This window comes from Opisthorchis viverrini (assembly GCF_000715545.1).
Source record: "Opisthorchis viverrini unplaced genomic scaffold opera_v5_332, whole genome shotgun sequence".
In the NCBI taxonomy this organism is placed as follows: domain Eukaryota; kingdom Metazoa; phylum Platyhelminthes; class Trematoda; order Opisthorchiida; family Opisthorchiidae; genus Opisthorchis; species Opisthorchis viverrini.
The window spans coordinates 224306-247756 of record NW_008751985.1 but is presented as its reverse complement, the minus strand read 5'-3'; the positions used below and the strand labels follow the sequence as shown (position 1 = coordinate 247756).

At 42.3% G+C, this 23451-nt stretch overlaps 1 protein-coding gene across 1 annotated transcript; it reads right to left on the bottom strand.

Annotated features, from left to right (window-relative positions):
- Window positions 1-5459: 5459 nt before the first annotated feature.
- T265_15032 (hypothetical protein) lies at window positions 5460-22987 on the bottom strand (the record flags this gene model as incomplete). Its single annotated transcript, XM_009176293.1, has 6 exons — window positions 5460-5599; window positions 6789-6911; window positions 9530-9600; window positions 11899-12478; window positions 18482-19537; window positions 22585-22987. Coding segments are annotated over 6 exons (2370 nt in total), but the record flags the coding sequence as incomplete, so codon positions are not given.
- Between the last annotated feature and the right edge of the window lie 464 nt (window positions 22988-23451).

Sequence of the window (23451 nt, the reverse complement as noted above, 5' to 3'; positions counted from 1 at the left end):
CCAATTGAATGTACTAATCACATCACAAAGCTCCAAATTATTTTTGTTATAATTTATAACTAAATTTTTAAACCATTTTTATCATAAAATTGTCATAGTGAACTGTTTTAATTTCTTAATTTGAAAAGTTTATTCTTTGGGTGAAAGGATTTCGGTTATCAAATCAAAGACCTAACTGACTGACATTCGAAAGTGTACCACGTGAATGGCTGGTTTGGCCAAGTGATGACTTTGAGAACCAGTCTCGTTGGAGGTATGAGTGGTGTATAATGACGGAAAAAGCACATTTACACAGACCCGAAAGCAGATAAAACATATGTTCCACCAATACACTTTGTGCTATCTTTGTGCAAAGGTTGGACAGCCAAGATACGACCATCAGGCTAACTTTTGCTGTATGATATGAGATTGATGGAATATTCAGATGATAGAAACGGAGACTCCCCTCCATGTGATTGCACTACCCTATCATCTTGCGTACTTCACAATCGTTATTTCCACGTAATCGTGCCATGTATGACCTACCGATGCTTCACACTCCTCTGGACGACTCGTCTGTAGGTTTCTGGAAATCTCGGTCGTCCGATTTTGACACACATTTCTGGAGTAGTTACTATCATTCTTCCGGAATTCTCACACAGCGTTATTTGTTGGCTTCGAGTAACCGTCCATTCATAGTCCATTCGTCCAGAAATAACTGGCTTCAATTAAGAGCACATTGTATGTTTATGCAGACAGTCATGATTGGCTGCACTTCATCGTTCAGTGGCATGCAGCTGTGGGGAAGAAGCGTCTCAGCAACATGTGGAAAGGCAGGGGAAGGACAAAGGGTCAATGTAAAGAATCTCAATATCCAGAATGAAGGATACCAAGAAGAGGCTGTTCATATTTTCTAAGGGAAACGTGCTACAAACAAGACCGACCCCTTTTTGGATACAGCGTGTAACTAGAGGTTTGGCTTCAAAGCAACAGCATCCTCGCCAGATATCTTGGTTTCATATAATTTTCATTTTGCATGCTATCTCATAGTGTATTCTCCGTGAACTCCACTGAAGACAGAGTTTTTTTATCAGGAATCAAGCCTTCATAGTCTGTCTTTGGGTGTCTGTTGCACAAGCTCCATTCGCTTAAACCCGATAGGGTTTATTTGCTACTCTAAATATCCTAATCTATCATCAAGTACCGGATGAAGCAACGTCTGGCTGAGAACCTGCTGCGAACAGCCAACTCCTGGTCTTTTTCAAATACCCCGGTGGTCAAATGTTTGGAAACAAAAAATATTTCTCATGTCTATTTAGACTTCCAAATTTCCTGTTTTGTGCCGGACAGGCAGCCAAACTAATTTGCAAGGTTTCGGCAACGTGACTTTGAAAACAGCCACAACTAAGCAGAAAACTGATTTTGAGGTTGTTTAGAGAGTATCCTTTAAATTGTTGCACGTTTTGGTTGCTGGTCAATAGTGATTGTAGATTGCATCGTTTGTAATTAATTGGGATCTGACACGAAAGGAGATTTTGACAGAAGAACAAGTGATGAATCAAAAAACACATCAACAGGCTTTATTTGTGGTGCCAAAGAAGCAGAGCAGTTTACTCCAACTAAAAAAACAATTCATGCCCAAAATAGGAGATATTCTGTCCTGGTTGCATATTTGCAGCAGAGGATAAAATCGCTGGAGTTTATCCTAACGATACATGACGCGTCAAAATAGTCTAGAATGCTTTTTCTCTTAGTGGCCACTCGTGGGCAGGATTATTTTCATTTGCTTCACATTATAGTCAGTTCATGTTTCAATCGGCTGAAACCAGCTAATTTTTTATTCGCGTAGTTGCATAATCGCCGTATCCAGGTATTAGTGATCTTCACAACATTGCGCAGAACATTAGGCTTAGTCCGTCAATTTGACTGTTAGTCCTCAGTTTAGACGATTAAGATATTTGTATTAGTTAGATTGTCATCAACTAGTCGATTACGAAATGCCGTGGTACGAGTGTGTCACCTCTCCTCTGTGGGTAGACTTTTTACCAGAAATCGAATTGTTCCGCTGGTTTACTGTACTGCAATTTTCGTCCCAATTCTCCTTAACTAAACGGTTGACTAACCTTGATCAAAGTGTAGACTAGTTCTCAGTGTCGCTTTTGCTACTAACTAACTCCCCATTGCATTTGCATGCCCTAAGGTTTGAGTCTTTTCTTGTTCATCCGGTGTACGTGACCAATCTAAATGACAGAAAAATGGACACTTGGGTTTTCAACTTCACATACGATGGTGGCCAGTGATCCGAATCAAAGAACTCTGTGCCTACCTATCTGTGCACTGTGAGCATGCGGAACAATCTGTCCACTGTAACCAGACACTAGCCGCTTCATGCATACTGTACTTCGGTGGTGGACAGGACTTGACCAGATTTTGCGATGCATGACTATCGTTGGCTGATTTGTGACGACCGGCAAACGAAACTTTGCACAGCTCTTCGGCCATGGAATCGACAATTGCTGTTTGAGCGAATGGGGTCCGTTTGGGTTAGGACGAACGCACCATGGTGTGAGAAAAACACACATGACAAGGTGTATCATTGCAACCAGAAGAAAAGCGAGTAACAGATTACTGTACGGTCAAAAGTTACGAGACTTTTCAGTAAATTCAGGGCAGCAGAAAGTGCAAGAGATGTTAAACCGCCAAGAAGATCAGGAACAGTTAGTTCAGCCAGTTTTTTGGGTACAAACCGTTTACCTAATTTCAGTGGTTCCCGCTGCCACAGCCTTTTTCGATTTTGCCAACAAGAATGAGGAAATACGAGCCACCCTTGGGAGGTAGTGGCCCCTTTAGTTTGTTGACAGTTGTTCGGTATGACAGGAAGTGAGGCAGCTAAGCTACTAAGTTGATGGCTCTGACACACGACGGTTTTTGAAATAGATACTCGGTTGTTGCTACGTTGCTTATTTATTGATAGTACTGGATAAGTTGTCCATAGTGGCGACCAGCATGTGAATGATCTTCTTGTGAGGATTTTAGGCCCAACCTTTTCTGGCAAGCTATTCTCCGTGAGAACGCAAAGTCACCGCTTCCATAGATATAGTGATGCCGGTCGCCTGGGGGAAACGCCTTAATTCATCTGGGATCCTCCATTAGAGCTCTTATTTTCTACCGGACCGCCTCGCAATATGGGGACTCGCTGTTCTTTATATGAGGGTTCTCCTTTGGTCTTTCTGGCGTGAGTAAAGCCCAGATAACGGATTTTTATACAGCTTATCCCGCACGATTATGTCAGTGCTTAAATACGCTCACCACGACAAGATGACAGCTTAACTCTAGTAAGGACGTCAGATCTCAGGATGATATGGTTTGTATCATTAGAAATTCAGGAAAAAGTATGAAGCTGTTGGAGCTGTCTGAGTTACTTATCTCATTGCACAGCTGACCTTCAGTAAAGCATGCCCGCATAAGTATAAAACTGTACAAGTCCAAGAACTCTGAACTGGGGACCCCACTATCGTCTTGAATTCCGATGATGCTTAAAGAAGGTGATGCTGCTGCGAATGCTCCGAAAGAAAAGTAAGACAGAATACTGCTTTACTGCACTGTCTAGCAGCGTTTTGATTCTTGTTCGTGGGATTTTTTTTAAAGAAACGATCTTTTCCTCATCAATTTGGTTTGTATCGTCCACGAAAATTATCATCTTATCTAAAGGTAGGTCCATTCCATAAAAAGGTCATTGTTTTACGATCAGCACCTGAAACACTTCGTGGAACTTGTAGTTGATCCACCTGCTATTTTTTAGCTTGCATAACGTCTCACTGATTAATTCAGCAAATTACTGGACATAAACAGAGTTCAGCATGTCACCACTTTGAGAACGGCAACTCCCGCTTAAGAGTAAGGCTTATTTATGAAACACAACCCTAAAGAATTTTGTGAGGAAACCTAATCAGGTTGTACATCGTTTTATATCTTGATGGAATGTGATTTACTGTTGCGCCCGGAGACGCACACGATTTAATATCCCAAGGGATGGTAGGTTCTTACATGAATATCAATCAGTGTTGAGTTAACTATGGGAAAACGTAGTATCTAAAGTAATGACCTCCATACGTCTGCTCACTTTGCGACAAAGGTTTATTCTTTGGAATAAACCCCGGAGTAAAAACACTCATAAAACCGTAACTTCATACGCAAAAACTGCTCAGATCCAAACTGGATCCTTATGAGATACGAAATTTTAGGAGGAATGAAGGCTGAAATACTTTAGAACGTCAGTCAAAATCGGATTTTTCTCAAGCGTTTATGGGAGAATTCGGTAAGTGTGCTATGCAGAAAAAATATTTGAAAGCTCATAACCATTTTCAGAACAAGTTTTTTCAGAAGGTTCTTTCCGGATACCTGCGGATTATGCGAAAGCCCAGAGTACTAACTATTCATCGTGGTATTTAATTATTGTACAAGACCCTAAGCCAGCACAATCCGTCTGATTTGATGCGGATAAGGGCCTCCTGGTCTCATTTCGCTAAGAATCGTCAAAACCGATAGTCATATTCTCTAAAATAATGAAGATATTTGAGCCGAATTCGGTCCATAAATTAAATCTACCAGATGCCCCATCAACCGGACACAAAAGATAATTTCTAATGACGCTCTTTCGTCTTATTATATATATTTCTTGAAAACGCTTATCAGGTATTGAGAAATTTCTTGAACATTTTAATTGATTTCACCCTCCCGCACAGCCGTGGTCAAAATACTAAACCTTACTCTGGGGGTCATACTTCTCTTATACCATTGTGGTTGCTCTCTTGCGGGTGAAATACATCCCTCTTGAAGTTTTGGTTGTTTCTTGGGATTCACTGGCAGGCCGACTATTTGAGGATAGTCAGGTAACTCTTCTACGGGCCTCATGATACAATACATTTGGTAAGTGCTAATGGCGACGTAAAAGTTGCAGATCATGAGAAAGCACGTTTCGCTTTGGTTGGCACTCAGTTGGTGGGTGATGTGGGACTCGGTGAATGAACCAAAACAAGGGAATTTCAATCAAGTCATGTATCACGTGGACACATATGGTCTGTTGCTCGTGCGTTTGAGAATGAGTGTAAACTCTGAACGCGTGTAACAAGTAACATTTTCTTTAGAAAAGCTTCGGATTTCGAAGTGAATTTTGCACGAAATCACATCACTAAAGTAATCTTTCAGTCCTCCACAAATGACCTACACTACCGGGCACAAGAGCGGATTTCTCCTCGCAGAGATTATGGTTGCTGTGTGTATGAATTCCAAAATTCAAAAGTCCAGATATGGTCAGCAGTGTTTCGAACTATATTGCACTAAGACGTAAGAACTAAGCAAGAGGCACATGAATGTAAAGTAAGGGAGTTCGCAAAAATCGGCATGTCGTGAATTACGAGCAACATGGAAAGATTCTGGATGCGAACACAAAAGTTACAAAGTGCGAAAAAACGTCTGTCTAGTACAGTATTATGCGACTTTCCACAGCACGACGACAAATCGGACAGGCGGTAACTTGATCACCGCACCATTGGCAGGTAGCATGACCGCACATGAAAACCAGATTTCGAGACCGGTCCAAGCAGATTGGACATCGAATCTAATAAAAAGCAATAGAAAGGTTGAAATTTGAAACCCAGAAAGTCAAGAAAATTGAGGAGTTCAACAACGGTAACGCGTTGTATTCCAAAGCCTTGGATTGAGATTTATCCTGTGAAATCAGACTAGAAAATTTCTATCCCAAATTTGGCACCTGAAAACGCGCAATCAAATCCGAATTTCAATGTTTTTGAACCGACGGTGCAAATGCTTCCCTTTCTAATTACAAAAAACATCAAGACCAAAACATTTATAGAGCAGCGTATTTTGTCCATACCACGAAATTTCCGACAGATTGCTTGAGCACATGATGTTGAAATTATTTTCTGGCTGCTGACGTATGCGTAGTCACGCAACTCTGATAATCCCCAATTTAAAACAGTAGCAACAGCTGCCGATACAACAAAGCAAAAGGCGGTGTGGAATCTCTTCTTCCCCTATACTAGAGCTACACAATACCAGCTGCATTTAAAGTGAATTAGTGCAATATAGTGTGGTCAGTTTAAGAGTGCACAGTTTTTGTGTTTTGACTAAGATCCAATCGAAAACTATAAATCAAAGCTCCAAATGAGGCTGATTGATGGGTTGATTAACACGAGCGATCTAGCACCACTCATTGTTGACTTTAATTCACCCAGTGCGGTGGTTTTAACTATAATCTTTAAATAACCAAAGCTCTTTGGCGAAAATACAACGGTCTTCAAGGATGACCATGCGGCTCCCTGACAGAAATCAGCACCTTCTTAAGATTGTTCTTAACTCTGACGAGCGAATTTGATCTCAGTAGTGGTGTTTTATAGTTTTTGATTAGATTTTGAGGCATTCTAGAAAGTTATTTCACTTCGAATCAGCTGCGATTCCCGTTCCACAAAAGTAGAAGAGACAAACTGAAACTGGCAGTGTGACTGGATAACTCTCGGATCAAGTGAGGAGGTCACCCGATCCATTCAACTTAGGAGATCTCTTGCTTACCGCTCACCGGCGTATGCGTGAACAAATAACTTGAGATATCCGGATTCTTAAACGATCAGGAAATCCGCTGATATACTGAGGGATTGATTGGTAAATCTGAAGCAGAATTAGTCAACTCTCTATTATTTTTATCTGTTTGCCCGAAACCCCTGGAACGCAGGGACTGTATGATTAGAATGAGGCACACCAACGATAGATGGCGAAGTATTTGTACTTACCTGTTCTCGCATCACCTGCAATTCATGCTTCAGTTTGCTGAGCTCGCGGTCACACAGTTGCACGAGTTGTGGATGTCGAGTTCTCATACTCGTGTGATGTATTCTGTTGTTGGGAGCAATAGGCTGAAACACGGAAGGAATTTCACACACAACGCTGTGGAGGAACCTTGACATGTTAGTGGGAAATCAACGGATCTGAATACCAAACGAAAATACTCGACGGATAATATTTGTTGGAACGTCTAAACTACGAGGAGTATCAGGTGGTACACTATTTCGGCAGGACGTCTGCGAAGAACAAAACATTCCGTGGAACATTCAAACGTGATCCCTCGTGATCAGGTGGCAAGACTGTAGTTCCAGAGTACCTACTTACTAAAGAAGTTCGGTACTCCACGCACAAACGTATAGTTTCGACTTTACGCCCTCAAGAAAGATGCAAAAGATCTCGGTCAAACTTCTGCGAAATTCTCGATGAAATTAATCCAAGGCAATCAATACACCAATGGTGATACAAAGAATTTTCGGGACAAATTTTGGAAACTAAAGAGGAAGAGACTGAATAAAAAAATATTTCAGTTTCGCAAACTACGATGTCCCGCAAGGGGATATTTATGCACACGAGCATGTGTGGCAATCAATCTTGTTCCGTATTGGTAGATGGACAGGACAACATCACTTGCTTTAAATTTCATAATTTAAGTTACATCACCCCAGCATGTTGTCTCGTTCACGGTTGAAAAAAGAAAATCCGACTTGTTTGCCATCTTCACTCTGCTTCTACACTGTCTTAACCTTGAAGACTACAAGTAGCAAGCATCACATGCCGTCCTGGTGAAAATGTATAGTGTAACTTTCTCACTCCAGACGGCGGCAGAAACTGGCCGGTCGTTTCCTTCAGCCGATAGGTGGGCTTTTAAGGTATCATTAAATCCTGGGCGTTGTTTGATCTGTAACCTGGGCAAGGAACTAGGACTGTGGTGTGTGAGTAGTTCATATGTAAGACCATCGCTGTTATTGAGTGCCTTCTTTCAAACTGAATGAATCTGGTACAGCTGCGCTAGGCCATTTGTAAACTGACAGTTTTTTATTGTTACAGGTGGAAAACAACTTCATTGAAATTTCAATAGAGAATTCCTCTAGTAAGTGAAGCCGACGTGTACTAAAAAGCTAGGAAGTACCGTACAGTTGCCTCGTTCTTGTTTGGAATCAGCAGTGTGTACCTCATGAAAATCCTTGGGTTGCTCCGATCCCTAGGTCTTGCAGTTATTAGTTGAAGACTGTAACGTTAGGACATACTCGGCTGATCAACAGCGTAAGTAAATTATGCGGGGACAGGATTTGTATATTTTGGAAACCGTGCATCTATTACGTCTTTAAAGTAAGTGTGTCTTTCTCATGTTTTGTTTCAACATTCATAGTGTCTTACACCCGAGTGGTTGAAACTCACGAGAAAAAAACAGTATTTCGCTGCTTGAATACACCTAGATTGGTGAGTAGCCGACCAATAAAGTCCATTCCTGCATAACTCAAGGGTCCTGCGTTCAGAGAGTCCCCTAAAAGTTTTCAGAAAGAAGGATAACTGTGTCCTCATATTACATTGTCTTCCGCGTCCGTTTTTGAAGTCACCAGCTGCAGTGCATTTTAGAAGGCAATAGCAATGTGATTAACAGGCGACCCTTAACCAAATGATAGGAATTGAGAGAGTGAATAATGATTGGAGCTATATCCTGTTTAGGCTAGAGTTAATCACACTTGTGGTAGTTCAGATGGACGGTGTTGGATACAACCATGAATTACCATGAAAATGAGAGTTGCAAAGAAATTATCAATTGTAACGCCCAAGTGGAGAACACCCAACCACATCCACCGAGCCAACATATGCACGTGACAGTATGCTTGGCTCGTATTGAATGAGTCACCCAAAAGATGCTAGGTTTGGCCCGCCAAATACATCCTGCCGACGCAACTCTTACATTTACTGATTTCACCTCCGACCTTGTTCCTCGTAGTTTTTCCTAGTAATAAAAGCCCTCTTCAGACTATGAACACATTCGCACCCTTCCTTCCTCCACTAATTGCCGGAGGCGTCATTGTTATGTGGCAATTAGGCACTGGATTTCAATGAAATACCAAGTGAACCGTCCGGTATTTTGTAGAATGCATGTGCTACTGCTCGAACAATGTACAGTAGTATAGTCGATCTGTGGTCCAGTGACACTAAGACTGAGGTTTAGCCGGCTTACACACATTAAGGGGTTTGGCTCTGGTTACACCACAATGGAAGCTGTGTATCCTTTATGCAAACAGTTCGTCTTCGTAGGCTAATCCGCCAGTAGTGAAAGTGGCTCAAACCCGGTTGCATCACAGTAATAAAGATTATGCTGATTTGTGACGAACCAGAAAATTAGAAACAGCCAGAATCACAAAGTAAGATGTCTTACGCAGGACAAATCGGATCACTCTTGTGTCGTTAGATACGCCTTTATCATGACTGGCATGTTGGAAACAGTCTAAAAATTAATGCCATGTGTATGAGAATGCTTAAAAATGCGGAGCCGTCAATGTCTCAGGTAAAATCACGTGGTTTCACGCTAGTGGTGAACGTGCCAGAGTAAAATGGACATCATTGAGGTGGTATAAAACTGGTTAATGGATATAAACGAGCGAATTTCCGAGAAACAACTGGTGTTATGCTTGAAATGTTTTAGTGAAAAGCGCTACGCGTACTGCATACTGACCTGTCGTGGTTCGGTCTGGGTTAAATCAAGTGTACGACAGCCTCTTGGACTCAGATTAAGTGGTACCGTGCCTGAAAAAAACGGAAGGAAGTTGATACCTGAACAGAAGACGTTTTCAGATAGAGAGCAAACAGATGCCACACCCTGCTTGAAACCTCCTACGGTTCCATTACATTTATGACATCGATCGGTTTAACTTAGCACTGCCTGGCAACGAGCTGATCCGGGCCATTGTACAAATCATATACATAGAAATATGAAAAACATTAGGATAAAACGTTGAAATATTCCAAGAGAGACATGCATGAACTGATATGGTGGCGTTAATCAAGCCTCCGTTTTATAGCTACCGACTTGGATCGTTTACGCTTCGGTACTTTCTTCTTCTGAGAGGGTGAAGCCCGTACAACAGATCAGATGTCATTTGATTAGCCAACAAAATGTTCGTTCGCAGCTGAGTGTTTCAAGGTTTTCAGTTTGTCCTATGAGTCTGTCATTTGCCTGGCAAGTGCAACATTTTCACCTTAGGCCACAGGTTTCGTAGTTACCGGATGATCGTTTCAAACTTGAGCAAATCAAGTGCCAAGGGGCTCCTCTGCCAAATGCTGTGGTCTATTGTGAACCTCAGCCGGGAAACTTGTTGACCAAATTACATATTTGTATGTGTGGAACAAATGATATTGTCGAGGAGATGCGATCGACCCATCCGGATAACATGAATAAAGTAAGTGAATGATTCTTATCAACCGAGTTCAGAATACTGCAACCGATCAACCGAACTCAAGAGTAGAAGAAAAGGAATCAGTTTGCACTAGCTGGTAGATGGATGGACGTGTAGAATGAGAAAGTACACTTCATAGGGACATAGGTTTTCATGTTTTTGGCTGAGTGGTTCCTCCGTTTGGGTGGCTGGTCAGCAAACACAGTAGACAACTCCGAACTATTCAGGACGCATATAAGACGAGCGGAAACTATTGGTTATCAAAAACTGCACTGCATTCAAGAATAGCTCAAATTTAGAGGTGAAACATATTTTCTGCAAGGTAAGGTCTGTGTGAAAATAGTGGATAAGAGTTTTTTAGATTTCGCCTCCATTAAAGTTACACTACTTCCCACAAGTATAGGTGTCAACTTAACAGTTATTCATCATGTTCCCAGTTTTTACCTCACAGGCACATAGTTTCTCTTCACACTGGAATGTTTAAATGGTCGTTTTGTTACACTTAGTCGCTGACTTTTTCTCGGATGTTTCCAATCTATTCACTCGAATGTCCATGTCAATGAATAAATTCTGCCCGTGTTGTATAATGCTGAGCGGAGAATCCTAACCGTTTCACGTGTTTTGACTTGTGAGTATCTCGTGTCCGTTTGCGTGGCTGCGCCTGAAACGTTGCTCAGTCCTTACTGCAAGCTGTACAATCTTGGGATGCGCGTAGCCGGAACGAAGGTTGGATGCACACTCGGTGTAATCAGGTGTTTTCTCAACCTGGGCGAGTTCCCCGATTGGGCCGAAAACAGAATGGAACGCGTATCGCCACATTAGTGCAAACAGGATGCCTAAACGCCTGCTCGGAACGACGCACAAGACACAAAAATAATGAAGAAACATTCGTGACGACTCAAAACATTAGATAAACCAGATAAACCATGGGTTACTCCAGTAGCTGTCTTCGCACATAAAGCTAGTATTCCTTCTGAACCATGAAAAACCCGTCGTCTAAGAACCGTTGTGGTATTGCTTATAAACATTTTTCCTTGAGGTTTGCGTCGTATCATATTACCGCTTGTAATGAAGTGATATAGTTCACAACTTTGAGTTGATCTCAGAAGCGTACAATCAGGTGAACATAGGTTCACTCACTTTGCTTGTTTCACATATTAAGAACGACAGCTTCCCTTATGAAATATTTGGTGCAACAATTTACCAATGGGCATAAGCAGATGGTAATTTGAGGCGAAGAGAAGAACCGGGATGTGACAATAGACAGAATGTACGTGTAAGAATTACTATATGAAATAAAATGGATTCATACGCCATCTATGACTAACGATCCAAAGGTTAATTTTTTTAAATTTAGGCACGTGGAATTAGCCGTATTTACCTGAAATGCTCGTTTCTAAGATTCCGCACCCAGTTTCTTTGCGTTTATTATTGAATACGTAAAAAACATCAATTGACAGCTTTCAACAGGACTTATTTGTTATTCAAATGAGTAGCGGTTTCATGAGAAAACGAGAATCAGCTGTACTAACCCTTCTATGTTTCAAAAACAGCCACTTGGGAATTGTTTTACTAGAACCGGTGTATCCTGTGAACTCCAGATTAGTATAGTGTAATGATGATTGTTGTTCTGCCATGTGGGACTTACGTGAACTTAATGGGTTTTGGGCAAAATCAGGTGTAACGTCAGCGGAGAAAACCAGTGGATTTGTTACCGGTGTGCTCACTGCATTCGTCCGTTGGACTGAGTCGAGAATTGGAGCCAAAGCTGGACTCGGGCTCGGAGCACTATCTGCGTTACGTAACAGTGCACCTGTTGACTGGATGTCCACACCAGCACACGAAACTACAATGGGCCACAAAGTTTCAACTGGCTGACTGCACACCGGACAACCATCGATACACAAGCCGCCAGCCAGAAGGTCATCTATCAAGCTGTTCACTGTAGTAACCATCGAGAATAAGCGTCCGAGAGAAATGGCTTGCCATTCGTTGGTCACCTGGTTATTGGTTGCGTCATCTCGTTCATCAACTCCGTGGTCTGCCAGAAGTAAGGTATCTGGGTTTTCTGCCGTAGAACCAAACTCACTCAGCCCTTCCAAATGTCCGGATGCAACGTCCAGCTGCTCAACTTTAGCTTTGATACAGTCTTTGCACCATAGCATGTGATTGCATGGTTTCGCCAGTACTACCCCCTTGAACTGGTGGCACTCGCAGCAGTTGGAAAACTATGGATAGAAATATGGAACAAGAGTCTAACGGATGGGAAAGTTTATACATTTCGAGGGGGGATAGTAGATGGAACCATTATGCGCCGATAACTAATGGTCCCATAGGACTCTGCCCTTCTGGCCACAGATATTAACATACATCGTCAGTTAAAGTGACGCTCCTCACCAATCAGCAAAAAGAAGAACGAAAGGGGATCAAGATAGTTGCATTTATAGAAAACGTGGATCGTTATTGCATAGCAGTTTACTCTTAGACCAGGCTAGTTGTCCTGAGGACTTCCGAATGGTGAAGGGCGGGTACCCATCGAAACTAGCACCAATAAACTGCCTTAAAATGTCATTATTCAAAACTCTCAGAGCTTGGAATTCAAATATAAACACATCATAACTTGGAACGCAAAGTCAACTTAAGAAACTTCGTGAAAATACAAAGTTGTAAGGGTGTACCCGAGTAAGATAGTAATTTACATCTTGGGATTAGTGACAGTCTCAGGTATGGTAACAAACAGCAGGTCACACAAACGGAAGACGTCATATCGGGTTAGTCGAAGTTCTATATTATCTCTAGTAATCCCATGAACCAATACCTGGGTTAATCACGTGATTTGATAGAACCCTAATGCACGGGTGTGAGAAATCTGAAGGAAATCGAGCAGTTCCCTGAACAGCATATTTGTCCTGCCTTTTGAACCAATATTAGAGAACTACTCCTCTCAAAAATTTTACCAAATTCCGGTCAGTTGTTTATCACTTGAAACTCTGAACATTTCTGGGTGCCCATACATGTCGCATGTAGGCTCGTTTCAAAACATGCCCTTGGTTGGGCTTCATTTCTGGTCATTAGCGAGACACTGATGAGTTACTATGAATCTGTAAAGTCTACTCATACAAGACAAACCAGGATGAGTTTGAACAAAGAAAAGTACTCATGATTTGACAAAGATATTATAATACTCTTTGTATATTACCAAAAGAGCAGCCTTCTATTTCCTCCTTTTTCAACCACTGGCTTGCATTCACGGTTTAAAACCGAGCGAAATTTGTGTGCATGTATGCATTTGTGTGTCATCTGTGATTGCGTGTCAGGACTAAATCACGAAAGATTTCATGTTAACGGAAAAAGAATGTTTCGAATAGTGTTGAAATTAGTTTCGTTGCCGGAGCTGGCTCTAAAGATTCTATCTATCCCTGTGAATGAAGATAATCGTGCCATTGTTCGTAGAATAAAGGAATAACTTTAAATCACCAGACGTTCATCAGTAAAATGAGGTGTCTCCAAACTCTTCATCTTGTTGGTAATTCCATGTTAGTCTGTTCCAATTCTGATATATATCGCTCGAGCCAGACTTCGCCTAGGTGACGATCCTTGAGAGACTACTTTTAATGATCAAAGTGGTGGAACTTTCCCAGCATTATTACTATAAATGACATACTCACAGCACCAGTACTCCCTTATATCTTCTAAACTTAGTTCTGACAAAAGTTTCTTTACCAACTTCAAGGGACCAAAATCGAGATTGGTAATGATAGGCTTTTTATATGCAGTCATCCCGTTATCCGACTACATATCTAAGGAGTCTCTTTGTGCTAAAGGCAGAGATAGGGTGTTTGACTGAAAGCTCCATAACTGTTCTATCATAATTACGCCACTAGCTTAATGCTCTTGTGCAGGTGGTTTGCTGGGGCGTGTGACAACATCCGTCGGTAACGAATGATTGTAATACGCATTGTTTCATCCGCTTCTCAACAGCGTCTGAAAAGTTGCTCAATACCAAAGGATTCAAAGTTGTATGAAACAACTACTCATCTTCATTTACGCCGCGCATGAATCCCACTAGAGTAACACGTTCATATTACTCACAAGTATCGAGTAGCACATCGAGAGAGAGGAAGAAGAAAGTTTCAAGCTGCTGAGCCAACTAATGGATGGAACGTGAAATTCAGCATCCAGGGTTGAAGACCATCATGAGCAGTGAACTTACCTAAGACCAAAATGAGCCTTTGTTGCCACCACCAAGTTCACTTTTCAGTGTTCAAGTAGGAAATGAAGTTGTTGGAAACTCGGGGATAAGTCCCCAAAAGGTTGCTAGACAGTCTTCACAAAATGTACAAGTAGTATGCTCCTCATTTCTGTTGAAGGTGATCACGATTGTGCACGCTCAAACGAGAAGAATATATGCATCTAGAAAAACCCACAGCCAACAGCCTCAGTGATTTTGAACGATTTCGAAAAGCCGTTGGTGGAGCATATTGGTCTACAAAGTCTTGTAATTTTCAACTTTTTGCGAAGCGCACACGTCCTACTCTAGAAAACGGTATGTTCCTGTTTGGTTGGGATCATGACATAAAATATTAAACCCAGTAAAACTGACAATTCTCAAAAGTATCTAGATGGTACCCGAAAATTTCCGACAAAATTCTAGATTATAGGGTTAGTCTACATCCGTCGTCCAGACAATCCCCAGGCACTCAAATGATATGCTAACCTGGAGAACATGGCGTCATTTCGTGATTCTGCGTAGAATGTGTTTTTTATTTACAAGGACGTTTGCGTTGATTAGATGGAACTTGAAATGCTCGCTTGATTACTTATGAGTAGCAGTCAGTCATTCTTCACACCCCTTAAGGGCAGTTCCAGCGAACCTGAGAAGTGGTCTTAGTAAGCAAGTGAGAATGATAAGTAAGAATGTCAAGCGGTTCACTGTGCGTAAAGATTAGGCTAAAATCCAGGAGTCACCTCACACCAAGAAGCCGAGAAGCGCTGCACATCTATTTCAGCTTATTAGGAATTATCAGCAGTGCACATCTCATCGAACTCCCCTAACTAACCTCAAACCAAAGGTAACTAATAAAGGAGAATGCATTATAAGTCGTCTGCACCTTCTATATGGAAACTGGTGACTCGAGAGAAGGGCAGTCATCTGTAATTGAAAGATGGGTGACGCTCTTTCCCGTCAAGGTACGAATTAACCGAACTGCTGGGCAGCCACTCTCGACTACATGAATAATGTCTGATTGTATCTCATTGTCCAGATTTTGTATTTTCCCGAATGTCAGAAGAGTCGACGATGACATTCAAAAGTGAATCCATATTTACTGCGGTTGTCCACCATTGTATCATAATGATTTTAAGCCTACTGGCGGTTGTATCCTTGCAGCTAACTGACTGCTATTTACCAAGCCTAGATAGATATTCACTGGTTCGACCACTGTTGAATAGTAACTCTATTTTGAACACCAACAACTCGTCTAAGCATGATAAGCAGAAAAAGTCAAGCGGAACCGAGTCCGCATAAAGGAAAGTCAAAAAATGCCCCTTGTATCCAACAACTGGATAGCTTGTAGGCAATAGTGTTGAAAGACGTAGTACTATGGAAGCCTTGGTAGACAGGCAGTGGTTTGAGTTAAGTATGCATCTTCCAATAATCTTGGCGGAAACCATGTCTTTCAGGCTAATTCAACTTAGGTGGATATGCCCCAGGCGTGAAAGTTCTGTCGGTCGAAAGCGTTATATGATACTACAGTCTAAAATGACACCTTTGATCTCTTTATTGATGAAGCCCTCTGTGAACGGTTAAAGATAAGGACAGTTTGATAGCAATTGTGTGAGGGTTCTTCGAATCAGAACTCCGTGCTGTTATCAGTTGTATTCAATCTCTGACATACCAATCTCCTATTTGTTTGCCATTCTGTGAGTCCGCGATTATGCGGTTTTATTGACTAAAGCGAACCAACGCTATTCCGGGGTCCAACAAAGCTGGATCGAATGTTGAAGGTGCCGTCGAAGAATTACTGTGCAAAATCGAAACCTAAACTCCAAATTCTATCATACATTCCAAAACGAATTGGCGCTTACTTTTCTGTCCGTACTGAGTTTTTCTCTATGCGACATTACTCACTATGACCGTATTGCCATGCGGCGTTGTTTTCCAACATTCACCACTGAACGTGGCACTAAAATTTATATCGCGTAGTCAGGGTTGAACTACTGTGGCATTATAAAACAGTACATCCCTTCTTAAAAGATACGCCAATCATATAAAAGCACATAGCAACAAGAAGTCAGAAAATTACAAATAACTCATTTCCCGTACTCGTCTCTTCTTGAAACGATGTTCCAATTGTCCGGGTAAAACATAGTGGCCTAAACTCGACATGTTATCATAATATGAAACAAATTCAACTATTTTTGCTTCAAGAATCTTTTCACCCCGTATTCTATGCCGACTATTTAGGGCGGTTTTTAAAAGAACCAATTGTCAAGGCACTGTTCAGAATCTGACACGAAATGTCAGACTTTATCTGGCATGTAAGTTTATGTATGTGCGTCATTCTGCTCGAACGCTTAGGCAAGCGGAAGAGATAAGCTTGTGCAAATAAGCGGTCCCAAGTTGATCAGAACAAAACTAGCAGTTCGTCACGCTTGATATTCTCGACAAAATTACTGAGGTGGGGATTATTGCTGTAGTTACGTGTGTGTGTGTGTGTGTGTGTGTGTGTGTGTGTGAATTCTGGCAAGCATACAATGTGGTGGGTAGCAATAGATGAGCATGCATCAACACCTCGCCTGTCGACAGCTCTGACATTCGCATACTTGTCTGAATGCAAAATGTACCATTTTCCGGACTGCGTTTAGTTAGCAACGAAACATCGCTAAGCTGATCAAAGAACAAAATAAATACTTATTTATCGTTAACCATGTGGTAAATTTATTGTCTACTTAATCACTTAACCATACAACTGTCCTGGGTTTTAGCGTGAATAAACTGTCTGCAAATCAGTCTCTTGTAATCCGTCGAACAGCTGAGTTGGTAGATAACAGTGAAGAGGATACTGAACGTCGGGTTTAACAAGGTAGTATGCTATTTCGAAAGCAAGGTCACTAACTAAACTAGCCTAACTACACTAATTGGTAATGGACCTAGTCTTGTGCTTCGTCAGTTAAATTCAGTGACCGACAAGTACAACCCTGGTGCTCAAATGTCACGAATTCTTTTCTATCGTATTCCAGTTTTTAACCACTTAGGAGGGATTTCGGTCAAAAGACGGCACTATACCACTTCAGCACAGGACGAATTGTGTACAGCGATGATAATTGTCATATCTCGAGTCGATGTTGTCATGACGGGGTAAAGTTACTCAAATTACTAGCAACTCAAACCCCTCCAATTCGGGTGATGAACAGGATAAGTAAAGATGAAGTGCTTTGAACGTGCAAATCAAGCAGAAGCAGATTCTTGAGGTTCACTCACACAGTGAAACGTATTCGGTTTACGCTCGGAGTGCGCGTACTCGTGCTTGTTGGCTCTGTGTGGCGTACGGTAGTAGTGGAAAGTTTTCATTCCAAATAAAACGCGGTCCGTCCTGCCTATTCGTATGATGAGGTCAAATAAGGACAAAAACCTCAGTGGATCGATTTGTCCCAGATTTAGCTACATACTGCACTTATGATAGTCATTTCTATAACCACATACTGTAGATTTTCTGGAGATTCCCAGACCTGCAGCATCATGAAAAAGTTAGGACTGATAGTATTGATTGATGATACTGTGAGGAGAACTGGACATTTTATCCTGCAAGTGTTGGAAATCTATCCTGAAAAGCGAAGAAACACTGTAGACCCATTTCATTCTTATTGGGAACCATAAGCAGTGTATATTTTACGAAACTTTGGAAACTTTTAGACTCGGTATCTCCCGGCTGGTAGTCTAAACGGGTGTATGTTCAACAATGGGACTGAATCGCATTTGCTTGTTCATTGCCCGACAGTGTGCATTGTTCCTAACAATTTGATCGCGCAAGCTAAGTCAGGAAACTACTACGTTAGATCTGAACGTTTTTCCACGACGGAAAGATAAGGCTATTATACTAGAAATAATTCTGATAGGATACTCTTTACCATATGCAAAAAAATATCTGATTACTGCTTAGAAAGGAAAATTCATGAACCGTGGAAGAATAACGAGCCTGAAATGCAATAGAGAAATTTTATCAGATTACCTGATGAGATCCGCTTACGCGCTGTCGGCATAACAAACACTTGCGCATCAGAGGTGTGCAGTTCTCACACGTGATAATGTGACCACATGGTGAGATCACAGTGGACCGATCGCGTTCCGAACATACTAAACATTCCCGCCACTCCACATCCAATTCTGTGAGTTTTGGAGGCAAAAGTCGAAGGGATTGAGGTGGGTTTTTCAAAAAGCGCGGTTGGTTGTTTAGTTGTGGTCCCAGTTGGTTTGCAATTGTGACAGGCTGAATTCGATTGTCCTCGGACTGCGTGACTACACCCGGATGGAGCATGAATTCATCTGCTGCTGATGTGGACACTGCGCTTGGCAACAAACTGACTGCTGAATGAGGTGCATGGTCAGCTTGGAAAAAGGTGTCAACGAGGTTCTCCTCTTCACTGTCATTCAAATCAGCCAGTAAATCTCGCGTTCGTCTCTGGCTTCGTGAGTTGTCCTGTTCCGTCACATTGGCTGCCTGTGAGCGGATTTGCGAAACAGAGTTCATGGCTTCCATATGACACTGTTGCAGAGCAAGTTGGAGCACGGGGTCCAGACATTCGGTGAAAATGTCGGTCACGAAGTTGTCCGTTATCATTTGGATGTTTCTTACCTCATCATCGTCATCATTCGAACAGTTGGGCGTCCATGATTCCGCACCAATGGCCGAGGCAAGGCATGCTGCGATCAACACAAGCCTTGGCACACCAGTCTCCAATGTCGCTTGTACGGTGGACTTCAGCCGACGGCATAACGGGCTTTGAGTTGTGAGTCTAACTGGACTTTGTTGTATATCTCGGGCTTCTCCGACCTCATCAACGCTCTCTCCTTCTCCTGTATCCTCAATGGAAATAAGTTGCGCTTCTTCTATATAGTCCGTACGCGACGAATTGGCGCGCAGAGGCGATGAATTGCGGATAGATGTGTTCACTGGAGCACTGGATGTGAGAGCCAATGAGTCCGCCATGCAAATAAGAAGTCGGGCAACCGAGGCCAAGAACGGAACCAGAGCTACGTCAAAACGACGTGGAGTCTGACCAGCATGCTGAAAATACAGTAAAAGTAAGAAGTTAGACGTACAGCGTGACAGTACGTGATAGCTTTATATGTTTACAAGTATATACGACGGTTAGCTATATCCGAGTTCATGGCTTGTCCCTGGTAGTCCCTATTCCAGGGTCTATATCCATCCGTTTATCTACCACTACTCAGATGACTGCTTGCACAAGTCACACCTGTTAAACTCAGGTTTCACACTTAACTCACACATTATGTGCTTTATGGATCATGGCCCCGAGTGCCCAAAATGCCCAAATGTTTTCTATTGCATGAAAAAAGTCATGCCAGCATATTCAGCCTCATTCCTGTTGTGAGTTAGTCACAGTGGCCTTCTGGATTCCTACGCAGGCTAATTAATTACTGTCATGGATGATGATGGCTCATAACACTGAGACGCTCTAATCGATTCGGCCGAAGGACAATTAAACAAGCAATGGTGCACACAATTAGAAACAAATTTTTCAACTGCCGTGATATCTTAGTACATCGAAAGTGTGTTTGGTAACGCCATTGTGCTGCTCGACAAAGCTGCATTTGGCCTAGTAAGATGTGAAGTGAAATTGGTTAAACGGTCACATGCAATTTTGTGTCCAAAGGAATTTGCTTCCCAAGGTCACTCCATCATGTTTACGGCCAACTAACCGGCTTATTGGTTATTTTATTTTAATCTGCAATCCTTCCTCGATTCGCCACAAGCATATTTTCTTCCCTTTTCTGTATGGCGATATCGAAGCAATTGAATAGTTAATTACCCTGAAACATATAGAGTTCGTCAGACAGGTAAGTTACACACACACTCCAACGCCGGTATTATATCACTGAGGTGCGTCATCCACGTTGGTCCCTTGAACGCCTAACCTTACGCTTGTTGGCTATTTTCTTAGCCCATGATTTCGTAATTGTCAGCCCCCACTCCCTGCGAGCATCGATGATTAGGCTGAATCCGAATATGGATGAGTGATTAGAATGGTTGGCTAAACCGGAACCTGATTCAAACAAAGCACGTTGTTCACATGTAAGCAATACTCCACATGTTCGGTGAATGTCAACAATTTCCCGTATAGACGTAAAATTGCGGAAAACCTTTCGACAGCAACCTTATGAGTAGTATATTTCGTCTATACAGTGTATCGCGATATTTCGACTTGCTTACCGACTAAAAAACGAGGCAGCCTGGTGCAGCACATTCAGTTGCTTAAAAACACCATAACCGAGAGATTCAGCTGGAATGCAGATGAGTCTCCCATCAAAACCAACTTGGTACGAGTGTACTTCGTTAACAATATCCTCTTCGCAATTAGTTTTTACGTTTGAATCAAGACAATTGAGGCTTTGTGTACCTAGTTGATTCATGCCATTTTGTGGTAAAAAGTACATTTTCTCGACAGTTCTAAAAATATTCACCAAAGATATTCACTTATTCCTCCTTAAAAAGTACTCCGTTCATTAGTAGACAGACGACTGTAGGATTAACTGAAGCCCCAGTGATAAGGAGACAACAGGTTAAAAATTACAGCATCGGCTATTAGCCATGAAAAATCCCGGGTAAGTTCGGGACAAATACAGGGATAATTCAGGCAGCTCAGACCAATGTACCCACAACAGATGAACTGCCCAGAATGCATCGAAATTAGATAGCCATTGACTGCTGAGACCACAAATAAAGTTGACAACCTGAGATCGACTGCACTCGTATCAGGAAGCCGTAGAAAATTTTGCGATCTCTTTTCGTGAATTATTATTCACACGCGCTGAAGAATAATATTCTCAAGCAAGGGTTTTCAACAACTGGAGAATGGACCAGAAAACCTGCCAAGTGAGCTCTCCCATTTACGAAAAGATCGGCACAACTTTTCAGTTTTTAACTGACAACCTAAAACTTACATTCGCATGCCACTTTAGAACGTATCTGCAACGGGTGTCCAGTTGGCTGTTGTTCTGTTATTTGAGTTGGAGTATTTGATGAGGAGGGCCTCGCTACCATTCGAGGCCCTACACGAATCCCAGTTAAAATACGGTGTAACAGCATTCTACTACACGCTGATAACTTCATAGCGAGTGGCAAAACCAAACTGTACAGCACAACTTAAAGGACAATACAAACTGAGCTACCAACATTCTCTTCTGCGGGGAGATTCGGGGTGGCAAGCAGACCGGTCTTGGCTGCCGTCATAAAACCTATTGGTACTCACATTCTCGGAACAGGGATCATGGGTCTTCGTCAGATTGTATTTCAGGCCAGCTAAGCTAAGCTGTATCCATACTCATGTTCTATACTTGGTCATCTTCTGGCTGTAATCCTGTGAGGTCCATCGTTTTTTATTTGCATGACAAAGTGCAAATGTCCTTCTATCATATGCGCAGCCTGCTTACCAGTGTTAACAGTCGATTCAACGACCTTAGCAAAACTTCCACAAGTGAATACAACCAAGAATCACACCATACTACGTCCCTGAGAATCTGATCTGCGCGTTTAAAAGAATTGGTCACATTGGAAAGTCATTGAATGAATGAATTTCTGGGATTTACATAACTGGGATTTACACAACTCTACTTTCAATACGATTCGTTCTCGGAGATCTATTGTGAAACTGATCCCAATAATCACTCTTCTAATTCGACCATGATTGATTTTACAGCTGGATGCCAAGAAACCAGTACACTTGGGGGCATATATTATTTATACCCACTATCATCAACAAAGTTGTCCAATCTTTGGTGCACGTGGGAATACCGGGTATGGAGGTACACCCAGACTACAGTTGTTGCAATAGCCGACGCGTGTCAGAAATAGATTCATCAGACCGAACGAATCGACCCATCAGACAGATGGACAAATGAGCGAATTCTACTGGCGAGTTACGCACACTAGTGAACGCGCCGTGTTTGGCACATAGAGAAGTGCATAGGTTCGGCACGCACTGAGTGCACAGCAGATTTAAACAACATTATGGCCACATCAGCCTGCACATGCACACATTGGATGAAAACACATGTTAGCCCATGGGCATATCCACAGACATGGATACAAACCTGGATGTTATCTTGTGTTTGCGCGAGCGTAGTCAGTGCCAGCTGCATCGGGCTTCTTCCCTCCCCCGCTCGAGCACCACCACCGGCAACGGCAGCTCGGGCTCCGTAGCACAGCAACAAGCAGACAACATCTGGATGTGCCTTGTGCACGGCCAAATGAAGCGGAGTAAAGGCAGGCACGTACGCACCGTCAGTCGAACGCACTGATGTAGGCGGGGGTTGTAGACCAGACGGTCGATAAACGGTAGCGTTCGGATTGGCACCGGATTGAAGGAGCAGATCGGAAACTTCCAGATGGCCGTGAAGTGAGGCCAAATGTAGCGCGGTCAGACCGTCTGCTTGAGGTTCGTCCACGAGCCAAGGTGTTTGTTGTAGACACTGTTGAAGAATGATTCTCACAATACTGTGGATAGAAGTTAAGGTAAAAGATTACCAGTGGATAATTTCTATGTAATTATTTAACCATTAAAACCAAGTTGTAGTATTTGTTCATCCACACTGTTCTCGAAGGCATTGCTAGTTATTCCCTAAACATCAGTGGTTAAAATTTCTATCAAAAAACTTATCCTTCAAGATATTAACGACAACGGCAACTCAGAAACTTTGCCGAAGAGGAAACAGTTCCAGTACTTTAGGCTTTAAGTTGGTTAATAAAGATGACCACCGATGGTCTCTCTGTAGCCAACTGGTTGCGCACAACTAACCTGGCATTCACAGCATACGTTCGCTCCGAGTACACCACTGTTGGGCTGTGTATTTAACACAGTTCAGGTGCGCATCCCCTCAGCCAGCAGAACGGGTTGAATTTGTGATCAAGACAAATCTGCTTTCAAACCCTGGAGTACACATCTTGCGGGACCCAGTAGG